Source organism: Myxocyprinus asiaticus, chromosome 13, assembly GCF_019703515.2.
Source record: "Myxocyprinus asiaticus isolate MX2 ecotype Aquarium Trade chromosome 13, UBuf_Myxa_2, whole genome shotgun sequence".
Taxonomy (NCBI): Eukaryota; Metazoa; Chordata; class Actinopteri; order Cypriniformes; family Catostomidae; genus Myxocyprinus; species Myxocyprinus asiaticus.
Genome location: NC_059356.1, coordinates 26575085 through 26595324, shown reverse-complemented (window position 1 = coordinate 26595324; position 20240 = coordinate 26575085). Strand labels below are relative to the sequence as shown.

General features: G+C 37.8%; 1 protein-coding gene across 7 annotated transcripts in view; it reads right to left on the bottom strand.

Annotated features, from left to right (window-relative positions):
* The window catches only part of LOC127450924 (trinucleotide repeat-containing gene 6C protein-like), a 91545-nt gene that overhangs the window by 7801 nt on the left and 63504 nt on the right, over positions 1-20240 (bottom strand). For 4 of the 7 annotated variants that reach the window (XM_051715400.1, XM_051715399.1, XM_051715403.1 and 1 more), the window contains 17 exons: positions 19251-19439; positions 18106-18269; positions 17929-18006; positions 15358-15415; positions 15115-15263; positions 14872-15003; positions 14035-14178; positions 13732-13851; positions 13039-13122; positions 12705-12948; positions 12058-12222; positions 11740-11928; positions 10979-11125; positions 6864-6965; positions 5416-5631; positions 329-399; positions 95-234 (listed from right to left, as the gene is read on the bottom strand). In XM_051715400.1, the coding sequence (XP_051571360.1) occupies positions 95-234; positions 329-399; positions 5416-5631; positions 6864-6965; positions 10979-11125; positions 11740-11928; positions 12058-12222; positions 12705-12948; positions 13039-13122; positions 13732-13851; positions 14035-14178; positions 14872-15003; positions 15115-15263; positions 15358-15415; positions 17929-18006; positions 18106-18269; positions 19251-19439 (2392 nt within the window). Of the gene's footprint in view, positions 1-94; positions 235-328; positions 400-5415; positions 5801-6863; positions 6966-10978; positions 11126-11739; positions 11929-12057; positions 12223-12704; positions 12949-13038; positions 13123-13731; positions 13852-14034; positions 14179-14871; positions 15004-15114; positions 15264-15357; positions 15416-17928; positions 18007-18105; positions 18270-19250; positions 19440-20240 lie in introns of those variants that run through there. The other 3 variants (XM_051715401.1, XM_051715405.1, XM_051715406.1) reach the window with 3 other exon arrangements.

Genomic DNA, 20240 nt, shown 5'->3' with positions numbered 1-20240 from the left:
AAGAGAGAGAAAATCGAATGCCAGTCATAACTGATCATACAAATTCAGAGGTCAACTCCTACAGAAAAAAAAAAAAAAAGAAATATATATGTACATGTGTAGGGATTTTTGGGCTTTGGCAGCTTCCTCCTTCGAACTGTAGCGCACCACAGCATTGCCCTGTGTCAGATTGAGATGGAATGTGATAAGCGGGCCATGCTGCATGCACAGGGTCCGCAGTGTAGAACCATCAATCTAAATGGCACACAACAGAGAGAGAGAGAGTTGAAATATAACACTGTGCACAATTAACAAAGAAACATAACATGTTGCCATCATGATACTGTACCTGTGGGGTGAGGTTTCTCAGAACCAGCCAGCTAGTGCTTCTGCTGGAGCTATCTGTACTCCATGTGGTACCTACAGAGAGAGAAAGAGAATTCTTATAGTCAACATGGAAACAAAATTTACATCTTTTATCAGTCCCTCTTATTTTTTTTAACCCCTGTCCTCCATGCACCTGGCTCCATTTTGGTATGTAACAGCCACTTTTCACAATCCATTACCAGATGGATAAAATCAAGGACCATCCAACATTTGTTCTCATTACATTTACTGCTCCAGTCTGAAATTTGTCAGATTATGGAAGTAAAATAGTTTGCACTGTTTCATGTTGACTTTAAATTTACAAGCAATTCAAATAATTCCATTAAGGAACTTATCATTAAAACACAGTCCAAGTGTATTGCTGAAATAAAAATACTTAACTGTGAACATCCAAATATTTATAATTATTCTAAACAGGATATTTATACTTTAATGTTTACAGATTAGGACTGGGTAAAAATATATATTTTCCAGTGGATCACGATCTTCATTTGAACAACCTCGATATCAATTCTTAAATCCCAAGAACGATCGTTCACTCTATGCGGAAACCCTCTACAATGCATAACTCATTCGCATATGAGATAAAATTTCACACTATACAACCAATAATGTGTGATTAGCGAATGGCTGGTACATAATCAGATTTCATTCACCAGTAATAGAGTAGTATAGTGGAGATGAAGTTCACTGCATGTTGGATTAAGTTTGGTTTCCCCGTTATGTGTATCCAAAGGCAAGATCCACACAATTAATTTATCATTAAGTAATTTCTCTTTTTAATATCCATTCTGTTCTTTACAGTCAGTTGTTGATTAAAAACATAAAAAAAGAAACATAATTCGAACCACGCACACCACGGATACTGTCAAGAATATATATATATATATATATATATATATATATATATATATATATATATATATATATACACAGTACTGTGCAAAAGTCTTAGGCACATTAGATGTTTCACAAAAGCATTTGTCTTAAGATGGTTATTTATATCTTCAGCTTTAGTGTGTCAATAGGAAACAGAGCCCCCCACTGAACATCGTGTCAGTCTGAGATTACATGAAGAGACAGAAGCAATTGAGACAGCCTAAATAGATAGAAGAACTGTGCCGAATTCTCCAAGAATCTTGGAACATCCTATCTGCCAACAACCAAGAAAAACTGTGTCCAGGAGTACCTAGGAGAATTGGTGCTGTTTTAAAGGCAAAGGTGGTCACACCGAATATTGATTTAGCTTTTTTTTATGTTTACTGGACTTTGTATGACATTAAATGATAAATGAAAACTATTTATGGCATTATTTTTTGAAGACATCCTCACTATGCAACATTTTTCAAAAGTGCCTAAAACTTTTGCACGGTACTGTATATATATATATATATATATATATATATATATATATATATATATATACACACACACCTATGTACCTAATTAGAAGGTTCCCTGTATAATTTACAGCATTAACTGAGAGAGAATTGCATTCATACCTAAGCACAATGGACATTCTAACTTAAATATACCCAAATAAATCGATATTGTATCGATTGAATATTAATCAAATCGAGAAATCTGTCTAAATACCCAGCTCTATTACAGAACAAGTTTTCAAAAAAAAAAAAAAAAAAAAAAAACTCAAACCACTGAGCTTCAGTTAACATGAATGAAGTATGATCATACAACAGCATGGGAATGTTGACACATGCGAGACATTAAACCACAAAACAGCACATTCGCTACACCACCAGAGACATAATTTCATCCTCACCACTCCTGACCTCAACGTTTTGACTAGCGTTCACACCCACACAGAACAGTCAACTGACAATTCAACTGCTGCTTCTACATGCTAGGGATGTAATGGTTTCAAGGTTTCATAATATACCTCGGCTTTAAAACAGACAGTTATCATACCGTTGAAATCTTCTCATTGACTGTATTGCATGAATATAAAGACAGATTTTTTTCATAACTTTTCTAAAATCCATATCGGTTTAATTAGGACAGAATCAGCGACATTTACAGCATCATATAAACTTAGCTAGAAAAAATAAATCTTTAAATTGTGCCTTCCTCATGTTCCAATCGACTGTCACTCAATTTTAAAGCTGACATGCAGGTGTCAAAGGTGCAGTGCATCACGAGCACATCAGAAGAGAAGGACCTGGTTGCAGCCTGCAGAATAAAACAGGTCTACATATGGGGCAGAGCTACACGTGTCGCCCCGCCCATAACATAGCCTCATTGGCTCGTTCATCTTTCAAAGACATACATGATAGGAGATGTGGTCATCATTGCTGGTGTGTTATCATTATTTGAGAGATACTGAATAGTTGAGCCAAACCATTTGATTATATTGCTTGTATGTGATATTCAATCCTAAATTCCATGGATTTTATCCTATGTTAAAAGTGAAGAACAAATCGTGATTTAAAGGCTGAAACTGATGTGAAAATGTTCTTAAACAAATGGCAACTGAAAATCATGTATATGTGTTTTTTGTGTTTGGTACTCATGCACTGGTACGCCAGTACAGTATTAACAGTTACAGCCTATATGCCTCATGCAATATTCCTTATTTTCCGCTGTAACAGACTATTTATTAACTACCGCTGGTTTCTGTGTGCATGTCAATTAGAAAGTAATTTTTAGGCTGACGAGATAACAGAGCACACATTTTTGGAGCAAGGAGGTGAGATAATAGTTTCCAATCCTTCAAAGAAATTAATATGAATCAATACAGAATATGAGTGAAAGCACCAAAACTATCTCAAGAATGGAATAACAATTTTCATCAGTTCATCAGACTCTTGTATGCTATTGTTGATGCCATAAATTTAAATGACTAAATTCCTAAAAATGCAGTGTAATCAATAGTTCGAGCAGATATAGACGGCATTCATAAAGCAAACTTGGTCAGTTAAATAATCTATTATTAATTATGCAAAATAATCACCCATGATGATGAGCTGTTATGACAGAAACCGGGAGAGTAAAAGTGCATGCATGCTCTCGTTTTTTTCGAGAATTGCCCGTTGCATACAAGCACATGCCTTATGAAGGAATTATTGAACAAAAGAACAAACAACATGGGTTTTTGAATTCTGTCCCCCAATATTAAGATATTTGAAAATACATTTATTTGACATCTTTATGACTTTTGTGAGAATTGGAGTGTAATTTACAGTTAATTTACAGTAGACGGCGCTGTTGGTTTTCATAACCCATATGTTGGGTTATAAATTAAAATGTTTATATTACAACAACACTGATACACTTTTTTCCTTTTCACTCTATGGTGATATTAAAAAATATTTTATAATTAATTTAAATTAATTTCTCTAAACATGCGTTATAATGAAGGCTTTATTAAATTGCAACTTTTTGAATTACAGATTAGAATGACAACAGACACATCAACACTTTTGTTCATCAGTCCATGTGACTCAGTCCTGCTAAATTTGTTTGAAATGACACGTGAGGTACAACAAAGTCACTTATGAGTTATAGCACTACAATCAAAATTATCTTTCCTAATTATTTCAACACTGACTACGACCGCTTTAGAGTTCAATCTTCGCCATAGTAGGATTAATAATTTTGCCCTACACTTTCAACACAACTGAAACAACAACAGGCTGCTCAGTCAGACTCCTACTACATCTGTTTGCAATGAACCGTGATGTACAACACAAATTCATATCACTTACGAGACACAGCACTATAAGAAAAATGATCGGGCTACACTATTTTAAAACGCATCTCCTATCATGTACACCAATAAAAAATGACAGAGCCAATGAGAGTAAGTTATGGGCGGGGTGACATATATAGCCACGTCCCAATGTGTTGCCCCGCCCCATTCTGCAAACTGCAGCCAGGGATACTTGCATCAGAAGTGCAGCTCGAGCGGAGACGCAACATGAGTGCAGCACGAGTGCATCATACAGTCATGTCCAAGCCTGAACCTTTATTTCCGCTGCCAAAGCGGTTGAAGTCCGCTGTCTGAGATTACTTTGGGTATGTAAAAGACCCACAAGACACCATCAATGTTGACGGTTACCCAGTCTGTAAAGTTTGTCGCAAAAAAGTATCGGCTCAGGTGGGAAACACTTCAAACCTTAAGCACCATCTCCATGAACACCATCCCACGGAATTTGCAGAGATGAATATAAGTGGAAATACAGTATACAGTATGATAAATTATAGCCCCTGTTTCATAAAAAATCCAGATTCAATGTAGTTTTACATGATTTTATTGACTAGGTAGGCTAAAGTTGTGTTTATGCTTTCTGTCACATTCACAAATGCAGCAAATGGATTTAAGCATTCGTTCAACATTACGATGTGCCAACTGTTTGTTCATTTGCCGAAGTGCAGCACAGCAGTAGGCCAACAATGTGTTTGATACTTCTAATAATATGTTTTATTTGTAAAACATAGTACTAAATAGGGTTTACAAAGTGCATGGCTTTCGGTGTGCAGGAAATTAGACAGTATTGGACAAAATGGCAATAAATAAACTGCAAATGAATAATGTATTTTCAGTAGGTATTGTTTAGAATTAAAATAAATCACAAATGTAGCAAATTACTGAATGCATACAAATGCATATCTGAAGTGTTAACTTGGGCAATAATCATTATAAATTATTACAATTAAATTTCATAATCATAAAATAACAATAACAAAATATTTTTTTACGTTACAATCATCTGACTATTGTACATGTTGCAATTTGTTTTGTTATTATTATTGTTTTACCTGTTTGTGATTTTTTCTTTCTTTTTTCAACTTGCAGGATTAAGAGAGTGTCCTGATGTTCAAGATCACAGGTAAAAGGATTAACGTTGAACAAATCTAAAGTTCAAGAATTGGTTATAACTGAAATATTTATCTGTGTGTTTATACCGTGAAAATGTTATACCGTTACACCCCTACTATACGCCCACACAAACACCTAAGAATAGTTCTACAAAAACACATATCTGCATTGGATTAAACTGAGCCATTCAGCTAGATTAAGGTAATCGGCACCTGAGGAGTAGGAGCTGCTCCAGCCAGCCACCAGGCCAAGAGTGTTTCCACCCCATGTTGACGAGGGCTTGGTGTTGGTCAGGCCTGGGGGTGGCCGTGTGGGAGCCATTGTGTTCCGGGGTCCTTGAGGGACTTTCCAAAGCTCATGGGACAGAGAAGCCTGGGTGTGTGAGATGGGCCCCGGGGACCAGGTGGACTTCATGTCAGACAGCTTGCCTGTGGATCAGAATCATTGAGTGTGTGAAAAATGACAAGAGAGGAAACCCGCAGTGAGTATGCTAACTGACATCATATTTACTGAGTCCAATTCTGTGCGCTCCAGAATTAGACATACTAAGGTGGTGAAAGGTGTTTTCACAGCAGACTCAGAGTCGTAGAGGTGTCACTGCAGACAGGAAAGAGAGGGGCACACAGTGAGGGTGCAAGCCCATATGTGACATCAGAGTTCATGCCTCACAGAAAAGAGAGAAGAACACTGCCCTCTCACCCCTTCCTTCTCACATAATCACAGATTACATTTACACCTGGTATTTAAATCCATCTCAGGTGATCTGATCACAAGAAGACATCGCTAAATACAGTTGTGAATGGGATTCAAAACACTTTGGGATCGCATCACTTAATCAATATTCAGAGGTAGTCAGAAATACATGTGACCACATCTCAGTTGTAGTGTAAATGCATCCTTGACAAAGGACTGCCTACTCACCTTTCAGTCATACATTGTGCTAAAACAAGGGATTTAAATTTGAATGGTTGTGTGGGGTTTTAAAAAACAACAACTATCCGATCGAAAATTTTTGAGAAGCATTTACATATATAGATCCACAAGGCTTGATGGAACTTAGGTTAAGTTGACATTAACATGCAATGACACTGATCAAGTGAATCACATTCAAAGTCCAGTTAACATAAAATATAGACTAAAATAACTACACTTTCTGCTCAAAACGTCACATTTGTGATGATATTAAAATTTGGAAGTATATTTAATAGCCGTGTGCTGACTTTTTTGTGCGTTTAATCAACATGCAATACCACAACGACATACTTTGTGATGTATGTGGTCACAAAATCAGAGACCCTATTTTGAAAATCTGTTCTCAGATGGTCACAGAAGATACACGTTACTACCAAGTGTAGACGTCGTTTGGTCCAGCCTGACCACTTGTGTTTGGATCACCCGAGCTGGATGTCAATTTCAGGTGTAAACAGGGCCACAGAGAGCTGGTGACCATGCTGCACATAAGGACAGTTTCTGACTAACAACACTGAGGGAATGAACTGTACGAATGAAAGTAGGTGGGACAGAGCTCTCTATGGGGGAAAGGGCCACGCCAGATGCAACCACCGTTTTAGGCCCCATGCTAGGCAAAGTTTGAACAGTAGTTGGTAAGAAAGTGTGATGGGTAAGGTATAGGGCAGGCAAGGGATTCTGGGAGTTGTACCTGTGTTGTCTGCCTCGGGGGAGGACAGTCTGAAAGAGCTAGTAACTGGCCAATCGCTGGAGGGAGGCAGAGCCTCACTCTGTGAGGAAGTTGGGGTGGAACCTGCGATGTGTCCCCAACACAGCAGGCAAGAATTCAAGTGGAAATAATATAATATATATTATAATAATGTAATAAAAATGAATTAATATTTTAAAAATGCAATAAAATGTTAAAAAATATACAAAACAAAATATATATACTGTATATGGCAATCCTGCCAATTGCTATGTAGGTGGAAAATGACATATTCCAAATAGCCCTCCAAAATTATATATACAAAAATAATATCTAACTGCAAGTGGTGATTTGGGATTTATCCAATTCTGATCCAGTAGGATGACCGTCTTGCAAAGTTTAGCTCCAATCCAATCCTACACACCTGAATCAGCAAATCACAGTTTTTAGGATCATTTAAAAATTACAGGCAGATGTGCAATAGCAGGATTGAAGCTAAATTCTGGACCTCCAGGAATGGAATGGAAAAGCTCTGATTTAAGGCCCCGGCATAATTACAGTAAAGTTGTTCTTCGCTCTATGCTCAGAGCCAAAAATAATTTCGAAACAGCTGAGCAACGGTATACTGTTTGCAAACATTCAGACACCAGCCACACCGCTGTTTGAGGCGTTTAAAGGAGCATTTAAATATGATGATGCGCAAGACAACATGTAAAACCTTAACTAATGTGACATAATGTGTTATCAAGGACTTCGTGCCTCATTCTATGAGTAGATCTCACATGAGATCAGTAAAAGAAGCTGTTTTGACTGCTTGATGATGATTTAAAGCAATATATATGAAATAGATAATGGGCCCTATTTTAAGTCAGTGGGCATGGCCATGAAGTTTTGGTATTTTCGTGCATGCATGCGCCAACTCTAGGCGCAAGTGGATTTGGCGAAATCGCCCGCGCAACGCGCACATGGGCTGAATCAAACGGTTTTCTCCAGTTATTCCTCCATCTGCATCCTATTTTATAGTCCATTCCCTCAAGCACCAGCGATATAAACAAAGACTGCACATTCATAAGAAGTTGGTAGTGTAAAGTAACTGCATACAATGAATTAGAAGAATTGAAAATTATGTTCTTTTGTGCATTAACTGTGTCCTTGATGAATGTCAGGCATATTCCTATGACAGTGACACGCTCCTTTTATACGCATGGAAAATGTGATTCTCGCCAGAATCTGGATGTAGTACGCTGTTAAATTATAGAGAATGTAAGTATTATTAATCATTTTCATCTACTGACACAAATCATGGCTAGTATTAACAGAGATGTATGATCATTTATAATAATTACTGATAAGATATCAGCAAGCACTTCACATAGATTTTGAAAAATGTAATTCATTTATTGAAACACGAAAAAATGTAACTAAACTATTTCTAAATTTAAATTACACTTCAAACGAAATTAAAATATAATCAAAATAACGAAGTGGTCAAAAAATCATACCAATTCAAAAACATTTTACTCTCTCCAACTTCTTCCACTGGTCCTATTGGCAGTGACTTAAAAATCACTCTATGAGTGATCCACAACAGGTGGAAAAATACCACTGCAAATTAAATCATAAATACAGCTGTAAATTTAAACATAATTGTAACAGACCTCTGCTCGTTTGTGAAGAAGGAAGTGGGAGCCAGGTGCACATCCAAACATACAACATTTATTTTCACACTTTTCAGTGTCTTCCCATTCACACATTGCTTTTCAGCATCACACGCCCTAGTGGCATTTCAGTTCACTGACCAAGCAGTCGCTCTGCTTTTCAGCAGCTGCTCTCAACCACACACACACACAGCTTCGTTACGTCCCTCTCTCTCTCTGTGTCTCTTTCACGGAGACTTTTTTTTTTTTTTTTGAGGCTTTATCCCAACACCACAATCACCAACAGCTGAGTGAGATAATTCTCCCCAGGTGTCCATCCCGGCCTCGCTCTGCACCGTCGTCGCTCTGCCCCGCCCCGCTCGCCACAATAATAAAATTATTTGAAAAATAAATTATGACCTATAGATAGTTTTACACAAATCTACAACTCTGAAAGTCAGGGACATAATTTCACTGTTCCTCTATATTTTCAGAGTTTGGACATGAACTTTATTACCACCTGCTGGTGGAATCTACAAACTGCAAATGCAGGAACTGAGCTTAAACTTTGTGCTGAGTTAAAGGTGGAGTAAGCGATTCCTGAGAAAGACTGTTGATATTAGAACTCAACAGCCAAACAAACACATCCCTCCCTTCAGTGCTATTTCAGAAGCTCCACTCCACAAATTCATGCACGCTGGAATAGTGTTTGTTTATTTTCCTATTTACAGAGCCGGGCTGTGTACAAACACCTGATTTTTTTTTTCAGCGCACACACAGAACGGACAGCTAGTGGACTGTGAAGAGATATTCGTGGAATTTGACAAAAAGTGTATAAAATGACTTACTCCACCTTTAAGACGTAGTTTTCAAAACATCTTAGCGCAATGACCTATTTTTCAGGAAAATAGCAATTTGCGCTTTGCATCACTTCATTAACATACAATACACCCACAGTTTGAGCGCATACTCCCACAATAGCACAAACACTCACACCCACGGCCACCTGCGCTTTGCGCTGGCACGAAAATTGAGATTAGAATTAGTGCGCTCATGAAAATTGGATGAGATGTTGCACACGGTCATTGCACGTAGCGCTGCGCTTTGCATGCTCACGAAAATGTTTACATTCATGGCACCAATGTGCTAACATGCTGTACGCCAGCATAATTTATAATGACAAAAACTTAAGATGACACTGATACTACTACACAGGAGGCACACAAGTGCCACAGCATGTCATACAATAGAGTGAATAAGCACTTTAAGGAATATTTCGGATTCAATACAAGTTCAGCTTAATTGACAGCTTTTGTAGCATAATGTTGATTACCACAAAAACTAATTTGGACTTGCCCCTCCATTTCTTTAAAAAAAGCTTAAATCTGGGTTACAGTGAGGCACTTACAATGGAAGTGAATGGGAGCCTATTTTTGAATGTTAAAATACATTTTTAAAAGTATAGCCACAAGAACTAAACAATATGAATATATACACTATATGGCCAAAAGTTTGTGGACCCCCTTTAATTAACGAATTTGGTTACTCCATTAAATCCAGTAAAGAAAAATCTTAATGTTTCTTTATGTAATGGCTTGGGCTTTGTGTGCTTCCAAATTTGTGGCAACTGTTTGGGGATAGCCCCTTTCTGTTTCAGCATGACAATGCCCCTGTGAACAAAGTGAGGTCCATAAAGAAATGGTTTACCGTGTCTGGCGTGGAAGAAATTGACTGGCCTGCACTAAGCCCAGACCTGAACCCCACTGATCACTTTTGGGGTGAACTGGAACAGCAACTGTAAGTCAGGCCCCATCGACCAACATCAGTTCCTGACCTCACTGATAGCCTTGTGTCTGAATGAGAGCAAATCCCTGCAGCCATGTTACTACATACAGTATAGTGGAAAGCCTTCCCAAAAGAGTGGAAGCTGTTATTACAGCAAAGGGGGAAATTGATGCCTAAGGTTTTGAAATCAAATGTTCATCAAGCACATATGGTGTCCACAAACCTTTGGCCATATAGTGTACATGATTTTAGTGTGATGAAATCATTTACTAACCTTTTCTGTGTAAAGTTTTGTGTAATTGATGCAATGTCAACAAACCCTAAAACGACTGTAAAAATGTCCATTTAACTTTACAGCTCAAATAATACATGAGTTTTAACAGAAGAATTCATGTAAGTGTTTTATCATAAGCTTAACATTTCTGCCTTTAAATCCTCCAAAAAATTGGCCAAATTCACTTCCATTGTAAGTGCCTCACTGTAACCTCAGGAGGATCGAGTCTAAATTAATTTTTGTGGTAATGAACATTATGCCACAAATGCTGTCAATTGAGCTTAACTTGTATTGAACAAGGAATATTCCTTTCTTCGATTTCATATTAAGTATGCTGGGACCTTTAAGCTTTTTGCTTCCAGTGCCATCAGACAGGAAGTTGTGCGAGTTCTTTTCAATGAGGGAAAAGTGAGTCCTCTTACCTCCGCTCCTGTCTCTCAGATAGCGGTTAACATCCTGAATGTTGGTATTTATGGTGGGCCCACTGGGAACACTGCCTGGGGTCATGTTGGGGTCAGTCTCAGGGTCGATATTCTGCAGTCCTTTCCAGGGCACACCTGGACAGAACTCTGAGGGATTTCATAAGAACCAGATCAAGTAAGATTCGTGTTTTTTTTTTTCTAATACAAGTTTTATTGATTTCAGAAATTTCAAAATTAAGAGTTTTGTGGATTTTTGTCTATTTCTATAAGCTTTGAAGCCATCTATTGGCTAATGCACTCCTAAAAGCAGACAAAATGAACCTACAGATGTACGCATTTAAAATGTAGTCTTTCTCCTCCAGGAAAATGTACCAAAAATACTGATGACTCTATGATGTTATGATGTACTAACAGATGTTAGACTACACAGATTCCAGTGTTTAATAAAATACTCTCTAGAATGAGCATGTCCCTATGTCTAAAACCAAAACCATCTGCAACCAACTGGCAAGTAGCAAATGATTGTTCACAGTTGTGAGGTGACTAAAATGAAAAGAAACAATGTCTTCCATATGTCTCGCTCACACTTCCTGCTTAAAAAAAAAAATACTGTACATCAACACAGGAGAGAAAACTGAGATCGTCAAGTGATTACATGGGGTCTTGAATTGTATATGTAATTAAATTCTAATTAAATAAGTGTAATTCAATTTAATCCTATTTTTTATTCAAATAGTTAAGTCAAGTCTCTCGTCAATCACCTGGAGGCCAGTTGACATTGGTCCCGTTGGAGATTTTGTCATTGGTGCTTTTGCCCTGGCCCCAGCTATCATGATGTGCCAGAGGGCTGGCAGGAGACTCAGAGCTGGAAATCAGATTGTAAGGACTGTAGGAGTCATCCAGTGGGGGCTTGCTTGGGGGACCCAGACTGGGACCAGCAGAGATGGCACCTGTTAAATGCAGATGGTTTTATGGATATTATCAGTTTCATACCATCTGCTGCTCTCAAGAAGCATATTGAGCATTATGTCACAATGTTTACTGATAACCATAATAGTGATGCCTCCCCCAGTTCACACCGTGCTTGCTGAAGTTGGGCTCCATTGGAGAGGAGTTGCCAGAGAGGTTCTCCATGGAGTTAGGGTGTGTCCACTGTGACAGGCGTGACTGGGGCTGAGGAGAGTCCTTCATGGACATGCCACCCACCTCCATGCAGTTTACATTCATGTTATGGTTCAATCCAGCTAGAGAGACACATAACATGTAAATATCAAGATGGGCTAAATGGTGTAAACATTTGTATATTTATTCTTTAATTTAATACATCTAATATCCAGGGGTTTGTGATATAACAACATATTGAAAGAGCTTTACAGCTGATCAGTAACTGGCTGACAATTTTGCTACAAAGTGAGTGAGAAGAGGAAAATGGAAAACCCGGAGGGGAGTTTGAGTGGAGTGATTACAGAATGCTTTGAGTTAGAGGGGGAAATTGCTGTTGCTCAACTCCACTCATGTACTCTGTATGTGCAAAGACTCACTATTATTTTCTTCATCAAAGTGGAACCGTCTTCCCAGCAATATATCATTTATACAGGAAGAGTCAACATCTGACAAAGGCAGCTTTATGAATTTAAAATAAAGAAATGAGAAGTCCCCTTCACTGGTCCAAACAGAAAGGACGAGGCTGAGGAAGAGAGCAATAACAGACAGTGCTGGTACTCACACATAGGGTAGGGGGAGAAGGAGTTTGGAGAAGACTGCGGCTCTTTGGTCTGAAGGTCAGAAACGGAGAGGCTGGAGGCCTGGGGGTGTGCTGGAAACGTGTCCAGAGATGATTTGCCCACGCTGGGATGCAGGCCCGGGTAAGAGGGGGGCAGCTGCTGCTGCTGTTTCAACAGCAAAGCCTGAGCCAGCTGCCGCTGGTGCTGCTGGATCTGTTGCTGCATGTTATTGATTGTGCGTGCAACCTGCAAGAGGAAGTGGATTAACATGATAGCAGAATTTAAATTTTTGGGTGAACTATCGCTTCAAAAGTGAAGTGGGAGTGAACTGCTCACTTGCTGCTCTTGCTGTCGGATGGGGCCAGAAACACTGCGCTGTGCCTGCAACATCTGCTGCTGAATTTGTAAACGCTGGTACGCCTGCAAAATCATTGAGACAAGCTTACATTACAATGAGACTTTTAAGACATTGAAACGAAACTTCTGACGAGACATTGAAATTTAAGACTATATGTTGGCAAATCAAAACATATTCTGTAATTGGGAATATGACTATTTAAAATGATGAATATCAAGATTTTAGGTTTAAAATTCTTGAATCGTGTTTAAAGAAAATCTTATATCTTCCGTCCTGTGAATAACCAGTTTTTCACAATTTTTAATCACTTTTTTGGCATCATTATTTTAAATGATCAAGAGATGTGACAAATATATTAAAACATTACACATCAGTATACAGCTTTTGACTGTTAAAACATCCCAATGTTTAACAGATTCGAACACTGTTGGACACAATGTCCAGTGAAAATATTAACACAAAGCAGACAAGCCTACTTTTTAAATATAGCAATCCAGCCATCCAAACAATCATTGGTCATTTTGGCTGTGAAATGCCAGTTAGTGAAGAGGGAGCAGCAGCAACCCTCTTGATGCCACAAGTGTACACAGCATCATCGCAACTTCCCAAATATATTTCATGTCAACTACCCGATGGCAGCATTAACAAGATGACAAAGCACTGGCACTCACCAGTTGCAGCTGATAAAGTTGGTTCAACAGGGTCATATGCTGAGGGTTTATTGGTGAGGTTAAAAGTGCAGGGTTGAGACCAATGTTTTTTGCTGCAAACTGTAAAAGCTGTGCTTGAACCTGTCAGTGAACAAAATGATGAAATGAGATCAACAGGTGATCATTTCAACACTCCCAAATAATACTCATGTGGTGAAAAACTTAGTATGTGTCACCAAATAATCACAGCAAGGTGCTAAACCACTAGGTTTGTGTGTGTGTGTGTGTGTGTGTGTGTGTGTGTGTGTGTGTGTGCAGGCTCACCTGAGGGCTGAGAAACTGAGGCACTTGAGCGCGTAGACTAGGCTGGGACGAATTGAAAGGCGGCACTGATGGCTGGGGAGGAGGCTGCTGCTGCAGGGCCCGGGCTTGTGCTGCTCCGCTACTACCAAACACTCCACTCTGCATCTATACATACACAACAATCTCATTCTAAATCTGACTTTGAGGACATGAGAAAAACAATCGGTCAGGCTTTCGTCAGTTTTGAAGGAAATTAGTGATGATCGAAAAATGGCCGATACAGCCAGCAGGGTGCAATAGCTAGTATACTCTGCCAGTCAAAAGTTTGGAAACACCTACTCATTTATCCATTATTACTATTTTCCACATTTTAAAATAGTACTAGTCATATAAACTATAAAATAACAAATATGCACTTCTGGTAATTATGTAGACACCAAAAATCTAAACTATCTTAATTTTAGCTTCTTGAAAGTAGCCACCCCTTGCCTACATTACAGGTCTGAACACTTTGGGTACTCCCTTAACCAACTTCAAGAGGTGTTTGGAATGCTTTTTAAACAGTATTGTAAACAGAAGGAGAATATATGGCATGTATTCTAGGCAGTAGTTGACTGATTTTCATTCTCTACCCAACTCATCGATTTCAAAATAATTGTACACTTTTTATGTATGTATACAAGACCAATTTCAAATATTTAAGCGTAAGTCTTTAGGTCAAAAGGAAGAGAATCATAAAATTAGTATGCAGTTTAAGCCAAACTCTTAATGATTATTAACCCTGTCCTAAATATTTGTTTACATCATGTGAACTCTGTCTTCTATTTCAGTAAATAATATTGATTCACATAGACCTACCTGTCTGTTGTTCAAGTTTTGCATGGCAACTCCAAGGCTCTGGCCAGGGAGTGCAGCACTACCCACTGGGAGCTTCAGGCTCGGAGAAGGCATAAACTGTGAGGTTTGGGCATCATCTGCTAGCCCAGCATCCTAAGGAGGAAAGGACAAAAAAAACTAAGACAAACAAAATCCATCAAAATGTGAAGTCTTCTAGATGCAATGACCAGAATGAGCTGATCTTTAATTGTGAGAAGCAGGTACCTTGTCCATGAAGGGGGGACGATCTGAGGAGGATTCTTTGGAGATGACTGAAGGCCTGCAGCCCATTGGTTTATTGACTAGGCCGTTGTTATAGTCAGAGATTCCCATCCCCCGTTTATCTAGCTCGGTCTTCTTTTCCAACAGGGCGCCTACGACACAATACATTTTTGAAAACATACAATCTTCAGGCAAAGGAACTCTGAAATTATTATTTTTTTTTTTTTTTGCAGGTGTGACACCTACTCATGGCCTGATCCAAGCTCATGTTGTTGCTTTTGAGAGCCTCTTCCGCAGGGTCTCTCTGCAAAAGCAAACATAAACACAAACATGTTATTGTCATTAATGAAAATGAAAAGTTATTCATCTAAGTTAAAACATTCTCATTAACTGAAATATAAATAAAAATAAAAACTATCATTGAAAAAGTGAAACTACACTAAATACATTTTTATGACTCAAAAACTAACTATAATAAAATAAAAATGCTGCCAAATTTATATTAGTTTTAGATACACAGTATACTTAAAAATCTTAAACCTTTACAACCCACCATCAAACATGAAAATGCCATTAGAAAGCGATAAAACTAGATGGCCCTGAGAAATTTACTGGTGTAAAACATACTTAAATTATTATTAATTAACATACTAACTTAGTCTCTAAAATACTAAAATTAAAATAAAAACGTATTATACTGAAAAAATAAACAAACTGAAATTTAAAAACTCTGAAACAATTAAAACTAAAATAAACTAAGACTAACATGTGAAAACTATCAAAAACAAAATTAATTGAAAGGACAAATTGAAAATAAATAAATACAATTAAAAACTATAAGAACCCTGCATACACCCACACACAGTAGACAGCAAACATAGTAATATCCACTTGCAGTAAGACTCTACACTGTCATTTAAGGGTTAAACTTCTGGCGCACCGCGTCACGTGACACAACAGCGTGACGCTGATTTCCATGAAGCGATGCTATGGGTGCAGCGCCAGCAAAGTGCCTCTGGTAAGAAACCTATTTATGTTTTTGGATTGCAATCTGTTTGGTTGTAAAAAAGTAGCGTCTCTAGTGTGACAAATAAATACATTTTTCTAGCACAACCTCTCAACATGATGCCACACAAACATCCCTAATGATTTAATCTCAGCACAAAACACCACTAAGACGTGCATATCCACGTCAAAAAGCTCAAGTGACCGCGAAAGTAAACCACAAATAGGCAAATCGTCAAAGGGTGTGCATATTATCTCACTAACTCTAAATAACAGCATAACAAAACTAATCAAAATGACTACAGACTTCCAATACTTATCAGTCATTGTAATCTAAAACAAACCAATACATCAACAACACAACACCTCAACGCAGTGACATACAGTTCATTGAAATGATGAACGGTGCACTTTAACTAATCCAACCAGCAGCACATTAGAAAATATTTGCTTTTAAAACTTACCAATGATGTTCACTACACAGGTCTACTCTGCACCCGGTAACTTCCGATGCTCATGTCAACAGCTTGACATAAATATGATCAAAGATTTTGATTGGCTCAGGGGCAAAGGCAAACATGCCCCTTAGGCCATCATTGAACGCTCACTGCACATGTGCATGACGTTCTCCAGATCTCTGTTGATTAACATTGAGGATGAAGGGCTAGCCCCACGCATAGCAAATGAGAACGATTAAATGGCTTTTATGGAGCATACCTTAATAATAATAGAATTTCTCAAAAGAATATATACTTTTTTCTAGTATAATTGCTATAAAACACGTTTAGGTTGCGGAAAATATATTATTTCTTAAAATAAATGTATGATAATACCATGCAATTTGCACAACAGCGCCACCTCTGGCAGGGCTTAGCCCCACTTGCCCCTAAGTGCCCCTGGCTGACATTTACACATCTGTGGGTCAATTTGCTTCATTTTAATATTATTTTTTTTATTGTTTTATTTTGTTAACACTGTACAATACGGTTCTATTCATTAAAATTAGTAAATGCATTCCTATACATTTACTATGCATTTTCACATTGAGAATAAATGTATTCATGGAAAAGCTTTATATGGAGTTAGGATGAAAATAAAATGCATTTCTAAATGCTCTGAGATCAGTGCAGACAGACAGCACACTGGAGGTTAAGTCATTCACTAAATAGGGAGCAAGGAGGCATCCTATAGCTTTCTATGCAGCTAAGAGCATTCACTCCTAAAATCCAACCAAAAGTTCAGTTTCAGGCTGCAGATGATGTCTGGACTGCTCAACATGTTTTGCAGACATGGGACAATGATAATCAGTACATAGATTCAGAATTTTATTGTGCAAAATTTTATTTTAACATGGTTGGCAGTGATTTGATAATGCTGGCCAATCATTTTAATAAGAATTATTAATTCAGCTTTATGGAAAATCAGCTGTAATGTCTTTATTAGTTATTCAAAAACATGAATAACCAACACTCCTGGACACATAATAAACAATTTGTTGAAAAACTTTCTATAGCTTGGTATTACTTACAGTTTCACAACTTAGTCCCGCTGTCCACATATGTGGACATAATTTTCTTTTTCTTTTTTTTGCTTGTTTATTAAGTGCTACTTGTTACAAATCAAAAAGGGAACTGGAAAATGAACACAGGAGTCACGTGGGGGTCTCAGGAGGTTAATATGTACTGTATAAAAAAGAATAATTTGATTAATCCAATCAGATGAATATGTAGAACATACTCTACATTTGCAACTGGGCATTTACAGCCATATTGTGCATAAGTGTAAAATTTCTGAGTGAAAAGCAATACTCACAGGGAAGCCCATGTCAGTCAGCTGCTTGATCAGACGATTCATAATCCATGTATCATCCTGTTTGTTTGGGACTTTTCCCTACAGAGAAAAACACAGATAGATCAGCTGATTATGTTTTGCAAGCAATGTGACTGACATCTAAATGAAGCTTCCTTCCATCCGTAGCTTTTTTTTAACCTTTGGTGGGCCCTTCTTGGGTGGGTTGCCCCAGGAGTTGCATGAGTTGTTGCTCTCCTGAGATGCAGTGCTGTTCCACATGTCCCCCTCATCCTGCTCCCACTGCCCTGCAGACAGGCTCATGTCCTCACCACCTCCCCAGCCATCTTGCATAGATTTGGGGACTGGAGGAAGAAAAAAATTCCATACTAGAGGTACAGATTTATATTTGCAATTGAAACTAAATCATTACCATTACAGCAACAAAATATGTGCAATCATGCAGTGCATTCTTTTCAACAACAGGGGCCCTGTTGTTTCACATTTCAAAGCTAAGAGTCTGATAACTGGCACCTGACCAATATCTTTTTTTCTTTTTTTTTCTTTTTTTTTTTTTTTACAGATACAGATACCAGTACTACCAATATTATATTGCCAATGGTACCAATATTGAAGCAGGGGAGAAAAAGGACACCCACAGGAGGCAAAATTTAGATTTTTTTCATTTTGTGTGAATTAAACAATAATGTACAGCTTGCACAGAAAATAAAATAATTTTTTTTAAAGCTGGCAATAAAAACATAACCTTTCTTACAAGTAATGATTCAGTCTTAGCAAAATCTTACATATTTTAATTGTACATGGAAGTAACTGTATTCAGCTTCAGACAACTTGCATATATCTATATACTGTATGTATATCTTCATATTTCAGGCAATGAAAGCACATGGTATTTTCATGAATATCTACCAGTACACCAAAGTTGACCATTGTTTGTATAATTATCAGGTATACTATGCCAAAAGTAAATATATGTATTCACTGTATGCAGTTATGACAAGGATAACTTCATTTGCTAAAGCTATGTAAAGTAATATAAAAGCAGTATTTTTTCTGTAATATGGAAGTAGAGAGAAATATATCTCTAGAGAGTTGATTTCAATAAATAATAACAACAACAATACACAGTAGGAAGATACAAGCACTAGTTTTATCAGAATTTTATCAGAACTGTTTATATAACTAGTTTTTATATACTATTTATACAAATTTAACTAGTTGTATAAGGTTTATAAGAAATCTATGCACATTTTATAAATCATTTATAGAAGATGTTTAAAGTAATAAAAGAAATGAGCCATAAAAATGGAATTCCTAAAACGAACCAGTTTTGCAGGGAGCAGATCCAGGGGGACCGTTGCCTCGACCATAGACCTCAGGACCATTATCACCCCATCCTCCACATCCACCTGGGGGTTTTCCCCATGCTGAAGTGCCATTGTCCACACTTGCTGCAGCTGGCTCCCCCCATGAGGGCTCAGGTTTTGAATGGACATTTGTCATCTCCCCCCATCCTGCAGAGAAATACTGCAAATCTCAGGACAAGTGCAGAAAAAATAAATTACCTATGTTATCTTATAGTATTCTGTGTCCTAATATGGAATAATATGTAGCAATATTAAATGTCTGTTTAATTCTTGGAACAAGGGACATCTGAGGATGCCATGTTAAAAATACAGCTTTGGCAGAGGGAGAGCAAAGCTACACACAGACAGCAGAGGGCGCTAGGTTGGTCTGTTCCAAGTATCCTGCTGAGGCCCAGTAATTCTCTGAACAGATGGTGGCCCAACTCTAATTACAAACTTCCTTCTGGCTTTAACACTGTGTTGAGCTACTCTCATAGACAGCATATAAACAGTATTCTGAAGTTGACTGACCCATGTAAAAATTTCCCTTTAGTTCTGTTCTTTATGAACTTATAATCTTGACACTGACATCACAAGAGAGGCTGTGTGAACCCGGTTCTCTCATAACTGCGCATTGGAGAGCAACCAGAAGTAAATAATTACAGTGAAAAGGACTTAAATATAGATCTGTTTCTTACCCAAATCAATCATATCGCTTTAGAAGATATTAATGATTCTGATTCTTCTAATTTAACCACTGGAGTTGTATGGACTACTTTTATCATGACTGTCTGTGCTTTTTGGAGCTTTGAAGTGCTGATCACCATTCACTTGTTTTGTTTGGACCTACAGAGCTGAGATATTCTTCTAAAAATCTGTTTGAAAGAATATCATACATATCTGGGATGGCATGAGGGTGAGTTAATGATGAGAGAATTTTCATTTTTGGGTGAACTATCCCTTTAAGCT